Source organism: Crocodylus porosus, unplaced genomic scaffold (genome assembly GCF_001723895.1).
Source record: "Crocodylus porosus isolate Cpor-Errol unplaced genomic scaffold, CroPor_comp1, whole genome shotgun sequence".
Lineage (NCBI taxonomy): Eukaryota > Metazoa > Chordata > Crocodylia > Crocodylidae > Crocodylus > Crocodylus porosus.
The window spans coordinates 118,698,812-118,713,849 of NW_017728943.1; the positions used below are offsets into that span (position 1 = coordinate 118,698,812).

The 15,038-nt window shown below is 39.5% G+C and overlaps 1 protein-coding gene across 1 annotated transcript in view; it reads left to right on the top strand.

Annotated features, from left to right (window-relative positions):
• Positions 1–11,393, top strand: part of SYNE1 (spectrin repeat containing nuclear envelope protein 1) — a 514,523-nt gene extending 503,130 nt beyond the window's left edge. Inside the window, exons 144-145 of the mRNA XM_019550064.1 lie at positions 1,765–1,823; positions 8,515–11,393. Of these exons, the coding sequence (XP_019405609.1) occupies positions 1,765–1,823; positions 8,515–8,755 (300 nt within the window). The 3' untranslated portion in view covers positions 8,756–11,393. The remainder of the gene's footprint in view (positions 1–1,764; positions 1,824–8,514) is intronic.
• Positions 11,394–15,038: the final 3,645 nt, after the last annotated feature.

Genomic DNA, 15,038 nt, shown 5'->3' on the forward strand with positions numbered 1-15,038 from the left:
CTGTAGGTAGATGAAAGGTTCACACCATCTCCCTGATAGGAAAGAAAGCCACAAACCTAGATCTGTTCCCCTCAAACAAAGCTGCTTTCCCAACCCTGCTGCATTTCCCTTCCTGCATGAAATGAGAGTTAGAAATTACTCAACATAACCAAGGGCTCAAACTGGTTGGTGTGTTATGGCATAGCAGATTCTCTCTTGTATTCTGCTCTTGTGATCTCAATGTCTGCTCCTCTCTCAGCCCTAGTACAGGTGATTCCTCGTGCTCTCTACTAGGTCTTCTCTGCCGAGCTATTTTCCAAGAATACCAGTGAATTTTTTTCTGGGGGTGGGGGGAGTTGATTAAAATTGATCATGGAGTCAGAATCTGATTGAGACTGTGGATGAGGAAGTTCCTAAGGCTGCATCCAAAGCTGATAGGGCATGAAAACATTGTTGGAAACACTGCAGAGTGGGATCTGATCAGGGGAGATGACATCAGCTCTAAAGCTTCATGTTCTTCTCACTAGAACAAAATACAAGATAAATATCATCCACTGTATTTTGCTCCACCACAGTTTGAGCCCTGTGTGAAAAAAAGATTTTTTGTCTTTCTTTACAATTCTGTTGGTTGATTTATTTTAATTATTCAATTTTTCCTTATTCTTAGAACTATCAGTTTTCATTTGCACTTTTTATAAAACATCTGAGTTCTGTCCTGATAAAGTGTTATGGTCTTCTGAAATTGATTTTGCTACATTCACTAGTTTCCTTTAGATCCTGGTTTGAGAATGTAAAGGAATACTGGCTTTTCACAGGGGAAAAAAACAGCATAAAAACTGAGCATTTCAATTCTGGAATCATTACTTTCATTTTTCAATTAAGCGCTTTTTTAAATTACCAAAGATAGCCATGCCATCATAAAAGCTTAAACTGGAAGATGCCTAAATATTGCAGAAAATGACAAAATGACTTAAAATAGAAAACTTTGGCTAGCAAGTTGGTAGTGGGTCTTGCCTTGATATTTTAATCTGCATTTGTCTAACACAATATTGTTTGGTTGGTTTATGTACATAACTTATGCTTTCTGTCATTTTTGTCCATTATGTACAGTGTAATATGTATGATTCCTTGGGGTCTGATTTTTGTTTAAACTTTCCCTTTTTGCACCCATAATTTTGGAGACATTACAAATGATACCATTTAAAACTATAGTACCAAGTACATTCTTAGTGAGAAATTAATCATAATAATTTCCTAATATCCAGGGTTATTTAAGCATCTAAGACGCATTTGTTTTGCCAGCAAATAAAAGTGAGTACAATAAATCGCCAATTGTTTGTCCATCAAAATTGTGGGTGAAAAACGGCTAGCCTTTTATTGGTGGCACATGGAATATAATTGTATTAGTGTTCTACTGAACACTAATTGTGATGCAATGAAATATAAATACTCTAATGTGTAGCATTTTGAGTAAGGTAAATTAATTTTATATTTCATGCAACAAATGACTTGAGCAAATTTTTCTAACACTGGTCCCTGTACTGATCTAATGTGCCTCACTGGAATGACTAAAACATTCTTTCAGATTCATTTCATACGTTCCAACCATTTTCATATTCAGCTAGGAGCAAAAGAAAAGCCAGTTTCCTTGGTTCATGGGTATTAGTCACTTCATTTGATTTTGTTTCCTTTGCTGCACTTTTTAATTTGATTTCATCAGTAGCTTGTCTTTATTTGCCTGGACTGAACATTCTTCTTTCTTTACCCCCTGTTCATTGCAAACAGCCACGGGGCAAATGTAGTCTCTCACAGCCTGGACCCTCTGTCAGCAGTCCACATAGCAGGTACCTTATTCTCCTGGTTTCCGCACTCTGTTCTAGAACTCCAAGAGGATGATGGAAATTGTCCATGAGGCATGTGTCCACGTTTTATCTGCCAGGTGGACAAGAACTAAACATACTTCAGGTGTTAAGTGTCCTTTGTGAGGATTTTTGCATACATTTCAATTCAGTTATTCCAACCAAAAATACTTGTTAATAAATATGCTATGTAAATCTTAAATAGACAGTTTTTGCTTCCCAGTAGCATAACTTACAGGTCAAAATAAATTTTTAATTTTTGTCAGATGGGTAAGTGTGTACACTTGTGATACTGACTATTACGTTACGATCTGATTAACAGAAGTGCCAGTAGGTTCATGGCAAAGACTTTTTATCATCCTCTTTATTTCTAGATATTAAATTAAGGCAAGTATTAGGCCAATACAATACTTAGAATTCAGAAAACCCACAAGACTGAATAAAACACACTAACATCCTTTTTTTTTTTAATGTTTTGTTCAGTTTGTGGGTTTTACGCTCCTATGACTCAAAATGAAAAAATCAAAATTTGAGGATTTTCATCTTCACAAAATTGGGAGCATCTTCTCTCCCTGCTATTGGAGAACATCTTTACAGACATAACAACCTAACACTGACGTGACACTTGACGAGTGCTTGCATCCATGTATCACACTGCGAGCAATGCTGCCCCATCTCTGTCTGACCGCTAGAGAGCAGACTTGCAGCTGCAGCTTTTTGCTTTCCACCTCGTCTCAGCAATCTCTCATTTCTGCAGTTAACAGTGCTTGTGCATTCTGTTCTTGTCAGTGTGGTGTGTGTGTCCTTTTGCTCTTTCACTGATCCGTTCACTTCCCCATAGCATAAATACATTTAAAGAAGCCCTAAAGGAAAAATTATATACCTACACTATACAATAGATATCTGTTCCCATTCCAACATTTAGTGAGTTGTGACAGAATATAAAATTATAGAGAACATGAGAAGATATGTGTGGAATTGTAATCAAGCCTAACTTCTGTTTTGTCAATTGCTTGAGATAATGGTTCCTGTTCAAGTGAGAGATTTTTAAGTTTTGAGGACAGCAAAAATTGACTTACATGGTGATTTGAGCAATAATCAGGCATTCAAAGAAACCTTGAGTGCACTTTGTATTTGATGGCCTGTTTTCTGTAAGACAAGACCACAATTTCACTTACCAGAGCAGCAGTCTGAAATATGAGGGAGCTGGAATGGGGAGCACAAATTGATTATGGTCATAACCAGTCAATTTTCCAATTTCTGAATAGAATTGCATAACTTTAGCTAGTGAAATACTGCAACTGTGAAGCTGCTATGAACATTAAGTGACATGATAGGCAGAATATTTCCATAAGAAATCAACTCATTCTTTTGAAGCACAGTAAGACATCCTGCACAGTAAGTGACATACATAGACCCTGTTTCTCTGTTCCTCTCATGAATGGAGAACTGGGAGGAAACTTTCTAACTCATGTTGCTGTAAAGCTTGGCAACTGTTGGTGGAATCGTATTCTATGACCATTAACATCTAGGCATGTGTCTTTTATTAACCTGCCTGAAAAATGAAGGCTGACTCAGGCAGGTCAAGCATGCTTGCATTAGCAACATGGCATTAGAGGAATATTCTGTGTCTGCTCCTCCACTCTCTTCTACATGTACAGTCCCACCCTCTTTAAAGAGATTACTGTTTTGTAGGCCTGAGGTGGGGGTGGCCTGATGCGCATCTATCAGTGCTTCGCAGCTTTGGGACTAGTTTAGCAGGGGCATTGGCATGGCATCTTTCAGATCAACTCTCTCCAGCACTGTTTATTAACACATCTCATAGTAGGACAACACAATGTTCAATTTGTCATTCAGACAACCGTGGAATACAAATGAGTTACTACTGAATAGGAAACTTAATCAAATGCGCAAAGCCAGACAGGTTGTGGTTGATGTATAATATGGCTTTAACTGATAAAGCGGTACAAGCTGTCACTGTGTTCCTTGATATCTTGACATGCCTCTGATCAGAGTCTTTTGCGTTTGATCTTGCACTGGATCAGCAAACTCTGCTAGATTATAGTATAAGGAGAACCAAAGACAAATTAGAAATGTTTGCTATGTAGGATTTTGCAGAGGAAAGTTACTTACTTAAAAAATTAGAGGAATGGTGTTTTTAGCAAGCCTGATGATATTGCGCTTTTCTGTTATCATAGCTTATATATGTAGTATCCTGTTGATTCATCATGTACTACATCTGCATAGGAACTGATCCTCCCAAACCAGCCTGTTTGGGTATGAAATCTGATAAAGAAGTGCAGAGTTTTAAATTGGGAAAAGCAAATCCCCAAATTACTCTTCCCCTTTCAATAGTTAATATGGCTGTCAGGAAAAAGTACACCTGGACCCATGCCTGAAGATTTTTTTAAGTGATTAAAATGTTAAAAGATTAAAATAATGGTTTAAACTGCTCCAGTATGTTTACATTTTCTCTCTTGAGCAGTTCTATTCAAGTCTGGCGCCACTGATCCCATCTCCATTTGCTACTCCCCCTGCTCCTCTGCTCTTCAAATCCAATAGCAAATTTATACATTTCTCAATTCCTTAAGCCAACTAGATCACAACATTATAATAAAATGCAATGTGAAATAATGACACTAAGAGACTGGATTCAGATTCCCCAAGGCTCTAGTCAAAGTTGTGCTGCCTTCTGACTTTGGGGTTGTCACTTAAACTTCTTGTTTAACCACCTGTAAAATGGATATGTAAACCAGCTTAATCTGGCAGGGAGTAGATATGAGCCACCAAGGAATATGTAATATCTGAAGATAACCAATTTATTGATGTACTGGCAACATAGGACGTAAGACCAGAATGGATCTTGAGTCATCAAGAGCAGTCTGCTGCTGTCCCAGGCACTAGTATCATAACTCCTTTTTTAGGCTAATGAAATTCCATCTTAAGTGTTTAGTATTTATCTCCCTGTTATCCCTGTTTCAGGACCTCACTCCTCTGATAATTAGAGACATTCTTTTAATTTTCAAGCTAAATTCTTTTCATAGCTTGTCTTGTCTTCACCCCCATTACCTTCAACTTAGCTGTTTAATTTCCTGCATAGCATCACATCAAATGTTCTACCAGTCCACAAAGATTAGATCTAGTGCATTTTTCTTGTCTAAGAAGTGAGTTATTTGTAAGCTGAAACTACATCCAGGCTGAAATGAGAGTTCCCCTGTTCACCTACCAAGCTGCCTAGTAGCTTAACTTTTCTTTCACATATCAGTGAAGTTACTGAGGAAAAGCAAGCTAAGTTCCAACCCCGCAGATCTTGCTAGTTCCCAAGAGGAGGAGTCCTACTGTTGCATCCACTCTAACATTAATTTTTCAGGTTCCTTGCATACTTTACTTGAGCCTGACATCAGGAAACGTGCAGTTGGTCAAATTTGCAGCTGTGCCTTCCACGTTATCTAGTCACTAAGGACTGTGTGAGGGAATAACAGGTGATCTTGCTTCAGTCCTAGCTGAACAGCTGTCAGTGTGACAAATGGTAGAGCAACCTGAATAGACAAAGCTAATAATTTATGGACAAGAGAGAGAGAACTTCCTTCCCCTCAAAGTAACTATAGCGCTCAGTGTTTGGGGCTGATCTGCCCATAAAAACTGATAGGAAGTGTATCATTTTATTTCAATAGCAGCAGTAAAATTATTCACCACCTCATAGAACAGAGTATTCATTTTTTCCATCATTGTTAATGTGGCCATTAGTAGACGACTACCTGTCGAAATAGCAACCAAATCAATATAGCACTTGAGTATTTTAAAGCAGATCTTTTGAATGTGGTCTCCCCTGGAGGTGAATATTTCATTATTCGCTTGTTGGATAATTTCCACACCATATGAACCAGTAACATTTACAATCCTTTTTGGCTGCTATGTTTCAGTACACTGTTCTATATAGTGCATTAATTTTTGAGGCAATCCATTATACCCCTTTCCAAGGAAGCCAATATGTGTTCCACCACCTTTTATTTGTTTTATTGTGAGTTTTGTTTTGTTTTTCAATACATAAAAACAAAAACCAGTATTGCTTTTGTAGCCCACAACCCTGATAAAGGAAGAGAATGATTAGACAATGATGTGCCCATTCCTTTGGTTGTAGCTCCCGGTCCTTTCTCTAGAGAGGTATTTGATAGTCTCAGGATAACTTTCAGATTACTTCCAGCCAATGGATAATTAGTTAAAAGAGCCTCTACTTTCATACTGCTCTCATTAATCCCAAAGGAAGAGTAGACACCTCTCTGCAAAATGTGGCATTCGTTGATTGGAATAAGAGTATCTGTGTGAAAAGAGCCACGTAAGGAGGTGGACTGAAATGAAACGCAATGAAATGCTTGGGAGGTAATTAAGCACTCCCTGTTCCCTTTGTTCCTACCTCAGCCCATTAACTTTCAGTGTTGGCATTCTTAGACAGTAGAGAGCCTGATCTAATTGAACTTTAATATGGAATGCTCTGATGCTGTTAAATGTGCCATGTCCTTTCAGTGTGTTCTTTATACCTGAACTTACATAGTGCAAGAATAAGCAGCTCTCTAGTTTGGCTCCAATAACATGCAAACTTTTGGTTTGATCATCACTTCTTGACCTAAACAATCCAGGAAGTTAATCATTTAGTGTACCTGAACATTCAACTTTCCATTAGTCAACTAAAGCTTTTGTAAAGGTTACCAAAGGCTATCGGACTTGCTTGAGGTCTTTACGATGGGAAGATACATGAACACAAGTGAGCTGATAACAATAAATTATCTCCTCCAGTTGGAAATTAATAACTAAATGTAACAAAAAAGGTTAAGAGGGGTAGGTTATACCCTGCAGTTCTTGTGGGGAACACTTTGGAGGACTCAGTGTGAGCATGTGAACATCTACATAGTTGCTGTAAAAAGCTTTGTAAGTAGGACATGTAGATTCCCTCTTCACCTCAGAGGAAGTTGGCAGTCTGGACCTGGTAGCAGGCTAGAGACTGCTCCCTAGTTGTTTAATTTTAGTGGGTTAGTGTTGTCCTCAGGTTAATACTATCATTTTGTAACAATTTTGTAGCAAATATGGCTGTCTATGCCAGAGAAACAGGAGGCTCTGGGAGAGCTGGGGAGATGAAAGGGTAGCCCCAGGAAGGACAGAAAGCTGGAGAGAGAAAGTATAGTCTCAAGGAGGACAGAGTGGAGTGTGACAAAGGACAGAGAGAACTGGAGCAACACAGTAAAGCCTGCTTGTTTGAAGTAGGTGTCAGCTCTGCTATTTGGGACATTTGCACTCTAACATGTAATTTAAAGAGCTTCCTCTGAGATGGACCTGGTCTGTGAGGCTGGAGAACAAGTTTCTTTGCTGAATCAAAACCACAGAAGATAGCATTATTCCTTGGCCACAAAAACAAAAGTTTTATCTACGTGACAAAGGTCATTCTGAAGATTGTTCTTCTTCCATGCATCTTTTTACTTCCTTGGCCTCTAACAAGCCATTGGGTTCTTCCTGCTCTGTAATGAAGCTGCTGTGAATTTCCCATATTAGACAGAGACTTGAGGGAAAACTGCATCTAAGCAGATGGCTTTAAAACCACTCATCCTTCTGTATTTTAGCATTGGCTAAGATACAGTACTGTCCTTTACTAGATAATTGGTTAACCTGAAACGCTTTGTATATGTTGGATTTGGTATGTTTTTTAATCTTCAAGTTCTCTCTTATCAACCCATGTAATTTCTCAGAAACATTAGTAGGCCACCCAGGTACTAGAGTGCTGTCAGTTTTAGTCCAGAAGGAAAAAATCAGCTCTCTTTCCAGGACTAGAAGGAAAAGCTTCTTGAAATCTAAAAATTTGGATTAAAGTTGTGAATATGAGTATCTAAACTTAGTGGCTAACTCAGAGGCCTGGTTTTTATTTTCCAAGGGACTGAGTTCTCCTAGCTTCCACTGAATAAAAAGTTGCTATAGATTTAATTGCCCAACATGAGATAACAAGAGGTCTTCGCCCACCCTAAGACACTGGTCATCAGCTGCGACTGGATTATTAGGACATTTTAATTGCCCTACTGCAGAAAAGATTTTTCAAAGGAAATAACACGGGGAAGAGGGGAGGAAGAATTTTAAAAAAGCGTAAAGGGCCCATTCAGTTCAGGAAGTCAATTATAAATGCTGATTCAGTGCAAAATGAGGCTATGGTGTATTCTGTGGAGACTGAGAGTCCCTCTAATCCAATTCTGGCAGAGCACTGTACTTATGTGATTTGTAATGATACTCTGGTAACTTCCTGAAAACAAATGCAGTCAGCATATAAAGCAGTGGGGTTTCCCTTCTCAACTGCATGTGTCTGTGGAACAGGCACAAGTGCTAATGCGACAAAAGAGATGTTGTCCTTATCTAGATTATGTTCAATTGATTTGTTAAAGTGGAAAATCTTTAACACAAGCAAAATGGGTAGATTAACATGGACCACACTGAATGATTTTTCAAATGCTTTCTTTCTCCAATTCCACTGTTCTAAAAAGATCCTTCAGTAGAGTCATGCAAATGGCATATTCCATGTTAATTATTTAAAATATTTATTATTTTTAAATGAATATCCCAGGAAGGGTTATTGAAGCAGGAAGTAGCACCTATGCTGACTAGTGCCTTAGTTTGTTCTCATATGGATTTCTTTTCTCAGGTCCACAAGAGGTGGCTCAGATTCCTCCCATTCTGAGGCACTGTCAACTCGGCAGCACCAGTCCTTCTTTCTCAGAGTCCTAAGAGCTGCTCTGCCACTTCAGCTTCTTTTGCTGCTCTTGATTGGTCTAGCCTGCCTTGTACCAATGACTGAAGAGGACTACAGCTGTACTCTATCCAATAATTTTGCCCGGTCCTTCCATCCCATGCTAAGATACACTAATGGCCCTCCTCCCTTATGAAGCAATGGAAAAGCTAGTACAGTTGGTGAAAAACACACATCAGGAAGCGGGCCCATTTCAGGTGTTAATGCACTCAATGTGGCAGCTTTACCTACTGTAGCCAATGTACCCATATCATTCTACTGGTACTAAGTTTTTTGTATCCTGTATCAGTACCCAAATGTGTAATGCATTACATGAGTAGCATCATTTCAAGATTTGTACCCCTGGCACAAAGAAGGCTATGACATAAGCAAGGGAATTTTCTCCCTCTCCAGCATTCTGGATCTTTTAGCCACATTTATCTCTGGGTCATTGTCCTGTACTATGCATAGCCAAGGAATTTATACTGTAGGAGAACGTTTCCCATGTGCTTCTCTAAATGAGCTATTAGCCGATCTTTGTTCAATACACAATATCAGGACCTTACAGTATACAGACCAACCAGTGCTAGGGACATTTTAGAGATTTTGTAACAAAATTCTAAAGAGCTCATATAGCAATGTACTATTCCCCCTTGTTTATTGTTTCAGGCATGCTGTTCTAAGCTTTGCTTTGGATGCACAGGCTGTAAATCTGAAAAGCACTTTTTTAAGGTTTAAAAAATTGGATGTAATAAATAAGATCATGGAAGCTTTTATGAGAAAAAAATAATGAATGTCAAGTTAAAAAAGGAACATATTTATGTATGTACAGTTTGCTAAGCCAAGTTTTGTTTGTATTGATTTCTTTGCATTTATTATAGATTCCATAAAATATTTTGTCTATGTGCTTTTTAATGACAATTACAGAAACCTCTATGTTTAGACTGAGAAATGTACGGTAAAAATAATTACAAAACCATATATATGCTGCAATTCTACATGAAAAAGTAAAATAAAATAATCTGTTATAATTAATTATTTTGGAAATATGTGAAAATGGGAAGATCTTGGACAAATTGTGAGAAAGCAGCATAACGTGTCAGAAAATACTACTTTTGAGCAGTGACTGTGATAATATAAACTTCCCTTCCTCCTATGGGTTAACTCCAGATTTTTCTAATTTGTTTTCTGTAGACTTGCTTATATTTGCTGCCTTCCATATTCTGCTGATTTGAAATTTTGTATCAGTTGGTATTAAAGAAGACTATTTTTTGTGGGTTGAAAATATCAAAATCTTCTTCATAGCAGCTTGATACAGACTGACACCAGGGGTAGATATTTATGCTTGACCAAAAGTTGAAGCATTTCTGGTGGACTATACCCAACACACAAACATAAATTGCAGAAAAGAACAAGATGAAAGCTCATAAATTTTCTAGAAACATTACAGCAAACTTGTTCTTTGAGTAGCAGCAGGCACTTTGTACAGTTTGAGTCATAACGTAACCAAAACAACATTCTTTTCAAGTTTGAGAAATTACAGAGTATTGCCCTAAAGTTATCTCTTGTTTAATAATTTTTGTGTTCTTAAAAAAGAGCCGTTACACATACTGTGTATGTTCCTATTAATTATAAGCAAATGTTTTTTATTTAAAGACAGAATAGGCTGGATTGTGTACCAGAAAGAAGCTCTATTTTTTTCTTGAGCCTGGAGAAAACAAAACTAATTTCATTGCCGCTACTTGGGGTTGTCCTTGTGGGCCCATGATTTCTGGCTCTGATTAGAAATGACCTACTGAAGCCAGTCAGATGGTTCCAGGAGTAAAACAGGAGGCAAAAACAGTGGCATTCTTCCATGGCCTGCCCAGTGACTTACCTAAATTGAAGAGGAGAAATGAAACTTCATTCTCAGATGACTCTGCACGTGCTAAAATATGATCATGCATGAAATAGACTTTGCCTTTCATAACTCTGTATTTGTTGCCTTTGTCTGATACCAAAGTAGGAATATTATGAATATATGCTCTGCAGGGGTTTGCTTCCCTCACTGAGATGCAGATGTCATGCTGCGATTCTAGGTACCTGACTCCTTGACAGGGGCTGGATAAAAATAAGCAATTATCTTCTCAGAGTCTATTGTGCAGCTCTTCATGTAATCCTATCTTTCCTTTCTTCCATGCTTTGGTGTAAGTGGTTATGTGGTTAAACCCATTGACTTATAATTTATAATCTCTATGTAGCTAAGATAAATACAAGACAGTTTACTCATCCCAGGACTATTACATGTGCTCTACAAACTCAAGCAGATGTCACTGCATTAGACATGGTCTAATCATGTTTTCAACAATGAAGAGTAGCTATTTCTGTTTTGTTTTTGTTTTAAGGAAAGTTTAGGCTATGCATCATAAGTCAGCAAGTCAGGGAAAGGGAAAGACATCACCTTAACTTCCCCCTCCTGTCCAGTCAGGCCCTGGGGACATTATGGAATCAAGCAAGGCTGATGGAAAGGTAGCATATAACCTATGAGTTAACAATGGGTACACGTGAGATGTATCTTTATAGAGCTAACCAAAGATAGAACTCACCTGTGACTTTTTGAGTAAAACTATCTGTCAATCATTTAAAATTGTAGAAGAGTACTATTTCTTGTACAGAAAGTAACTAGTAAATAACTAGCCTATCACAGAGCTTGTCAGGAACGTGCTACACTCAGGTGTAATGTGTTTGGAATATGATAGGGTTTTTTTACTCCACAGTAGTGCTTGGTCCATAGTGCTTTTAAAAGCACTGGGGGGGGAGGGGGAAACAGAGCATAGTGAGCACGTAGGAGCCTATTAAACTGTCTGCTAGAGCCTGACCCCAAGATTTCTGTGGCTCACTTCTAGTTTCCAGGGAAGTGAATGATGGAGGAAATTAGAAATGTAAAGAAAAGGAAGGAGAAAAGAGTCAATTCTGATTAACTAAAGAGGGGCCAGTGAGTGAAGTGGAGAGGAACTGTTTAAAACAATTGCAATGCTTGAAACTAACCTGACTTCAATCACTTTCATTTCCTGTAAGTACACTTATTCTATTTTCTGTCATTCTTTGTCTATTGGAATTAATTTTTGGGGTGGTAGCACAAGGTGGATATGAATGGAATTGTGCTTTGGAAGCTAGCATAATAAACTTCTGCCTTGCCATAAACCCAAATTATTGGCCCACACCTTGATCACTACCATCTCCCTGCCCCCAAGAATGTGTACTGTAGCTTGGGTGCCAGCTAACCAAGGTTAAAGTATCAGATGAAAGAACCAGCATTCATGGCTACTCCTAGGATTCAACACAGTCAACCTCCAACTTGGTAATAAAAGCAACAAGTGAAAAGTTGATCATGTTACCTTTCCCTAGTTCCATCACTGAGCCAGCTGGCACTAGTATGAGGGCACGTCTATAGGAAAGTAGTTTCCCTACTTCATTCAGGTATCAGAGGAACCAGTGGCAGTGGACAGATTCATTACAGGAGTCCATTACAGTGTTTTTGCCAGTGTTCATCTCACTGACAGTTCTTTTATCAGAATCAAGCCGGGGTACCACCTATGGATATGGAGTACTTGATCTTGCAAGACTCATCATCAGGAAGAGTCAGTATGGATTTACCAACAAGAAGTCATGCCTGACCAATATGATTTTGTTCTATGTTGAAGTGACAGACTCTGTACATGAAGGGAGAGCAATGAACATGGTATACCTTGACCTTAGCAAGGCTTTTGGCACCATCTCCCATGACATTCTTATTAACAAGCTAAGGAAGTACAATCTAGATGAAAGTTCTGTAATGTGGATACATAACTGGTTGAATCACTGTACTCGGTGGGTGTGTCTACACATGCATTTACTCCAGCCTAGATTTACTGTGCAGTAAGATGCTGCACACTGGGCATGTCTACACACACTTTTACACATGCCTAAACGTAATGCACATTAACCTAATGAGCATTAGAGTGATTTGGGTACATGTCTACACGCACACACACTAAGGCATATTAACGTGGGTGTGCTGGCCAGTTTGGGATTAAAGTTAGTCCCAAATCAATGGACACACTGTATTAATGCACATTGGTACATCTATGTGTTTGCTAATGCGACTTAGCTATTCGCACATAACTTTGATACATGCTTTATGGAGGTATCAAATTTAGGCTCCAATAGCCTAAAATCACCATTCTTGAGGAGCATTAAGGGTGTGTATGTGCAGATGTGTTAATGCACCTAAATTGGGCTAATGCGCATTAAATGCCTATGTGTACATGCACCCAGTAAGGGTTTTTGAGTAAGTGTCTACACACATAGAGATTAGGGAGAAGATTTGCTCCCAGTTCCCTGCAGTCCTGCAATTCACCCCTGTGGCCACCGAGGGGAGATCCAGGCTCCCCCTGGGTGCTACTCTAGAGGCTGGCAGGGAGCCCCAGGCCAGGAGACCTGCCCCTGGGGTAGGCATGATGTCCCCTGGCAAGGTCATGGCTGCTATATGCCCCACTGGCAGATCATGGCAGGGGGCTGGGACCTGCCCCACCCCTGCAGCTCTTTGTAAGCCCTGTGCCTCAGTCACCTGATTGGGGCATGGAGCTAGCTATGGTGCCATTAGTAATGCCAAGTAAATTTGGTACTTACATTTGCAGGTAGCAAATTTACTTGGGATTACAGAGATTTACGGTGAAATACACTTCTGTATATGTGGACCCACATGCTTATTTAACAGTAAAGCATGCTAATTCTCTGTTAAGCGTCTCACGCAGACACGCCCAGCAAGCACTCCTCAGTGGATCACTATGTAGTTGAGGGTAGTTGAGGTATGTTGGGTTCCCCAGGGATCTGTTTTTGTTCAACATCATTAAGTATTTAGATGATGGGATCGGGTGCATGCTTAGCAAATTTGCAGATTACACCAAGTTGTGTGGACTTGAAGACACTCCAGAGTTCAGGAGTAAGATCCAGAATGACCTGGATAGACTGGAGAAATGGTGTCCAATCAAACAGATATGACTCAACAAGGATAAGTGCAAAATCCCATCCCATTTGGGATGGAATGACCTCATGTACAAATACAGACTGGCAAATGACTGGCATAGTTGCAGTACTGCAGAGGACCTGGTGGTTATGGTGGACTATAAACTGAATATGAGCCAACAGTGTGCTCTTGTTGCAGAAAATGCACACTGGAATGTCTCTTGCAAATCAAGAGAAGTAATTGTTCCTCTCTACTCGGTACTCCAGGTGAGGCCTCACCAGTGCTGTGTCCAGTTTTGGGAGCCACACTTGATGAAAGGTGTGGACAGTTTAGAAAGAGTTTGGCACAGAGGAACAGAAAATGGTTAGGTGCCTCAGAAGCAAAACTAATGAAGAAAGGCTGAAAGAACTGGGGTTATTTAGCCTGCAGAAGAGAAGGCTGAGGGAGGATTTGCTAACAGTCTTCAATTACCTGCAAGGTGATAATAGGATGGAGATGGACTTTTCTCTGTGGCTGTAGGGGGTCGGACTAGAAGTAATGGCCTCAAGCTGCAGTAGGGAAAATTTAGGGTGGAGTTTAAGAAGATTTTTCTGACTATGAGAGTGAGAAGACATTGGAACAGATAGTTAGCTGGCATGGTTTAGTCAGGGATGATCTTGCCTTGAGCAGGAGGCTGGACTAAATGACCTCATGAAGTCGCTTCCAACCCTACTTTCTTAGGATCTGATGTATAATATGTTGCACTGAGACACCTGGTCTGTCACTTCCAATGTGAGGCAGTAGCTGAGAACTTACCATGCAGCTCTGCAAAGTCCCTTGAACACAGCCAATGCTTACTCCGAGGCCCTTTCATCTGAAGAAGTCCGTTGTGACTGCTTCTAAATATGTGAAAGTTTTGTGGCCTGTTTGTTAGCTAAGCAGCAACAGCTCCCCTTTCTCACACTGATTTCTACTGTCCTGCTGTTTGTGCTACAGATTGTTGTCACAAGCATTTAAATGCAGACCTGGCTACTAAGATGCCTAAGGTTTTTTTTGTGTGGGTCAGTCTTCGTTTCAGAACTTAATATGAAAACTGGTAGATGTTAACAAACTCAGACTGAGCTCATGCTACAGACCGATGATTGGGGGCTGATAGTATCACAGGACTGGCAATAATGCACAAAATTCTGTGTATTAAAATCCCCGGCTTTAATGTAGACTAAGGACTAGAGCCTAGATCCGCAAAAGGACTTAGGCATCACAATGTTGAGAATTACAGCACCTACCTTTTAGATGTCTTCCTACCTCATAGTACCTAGGCTCCCTAGATAATGCTTTGGTCCTAATGCAAAGGCCTGCATGTTGAGGATGGGAGTACCAAAGCTAGTTAATAGCTAATGGCAAGAATAAGGTGGTATCTTAGGGAGGTATGGTCACCAGTGCTGAATAGAGGGGGATAATAACTTACCTTGAC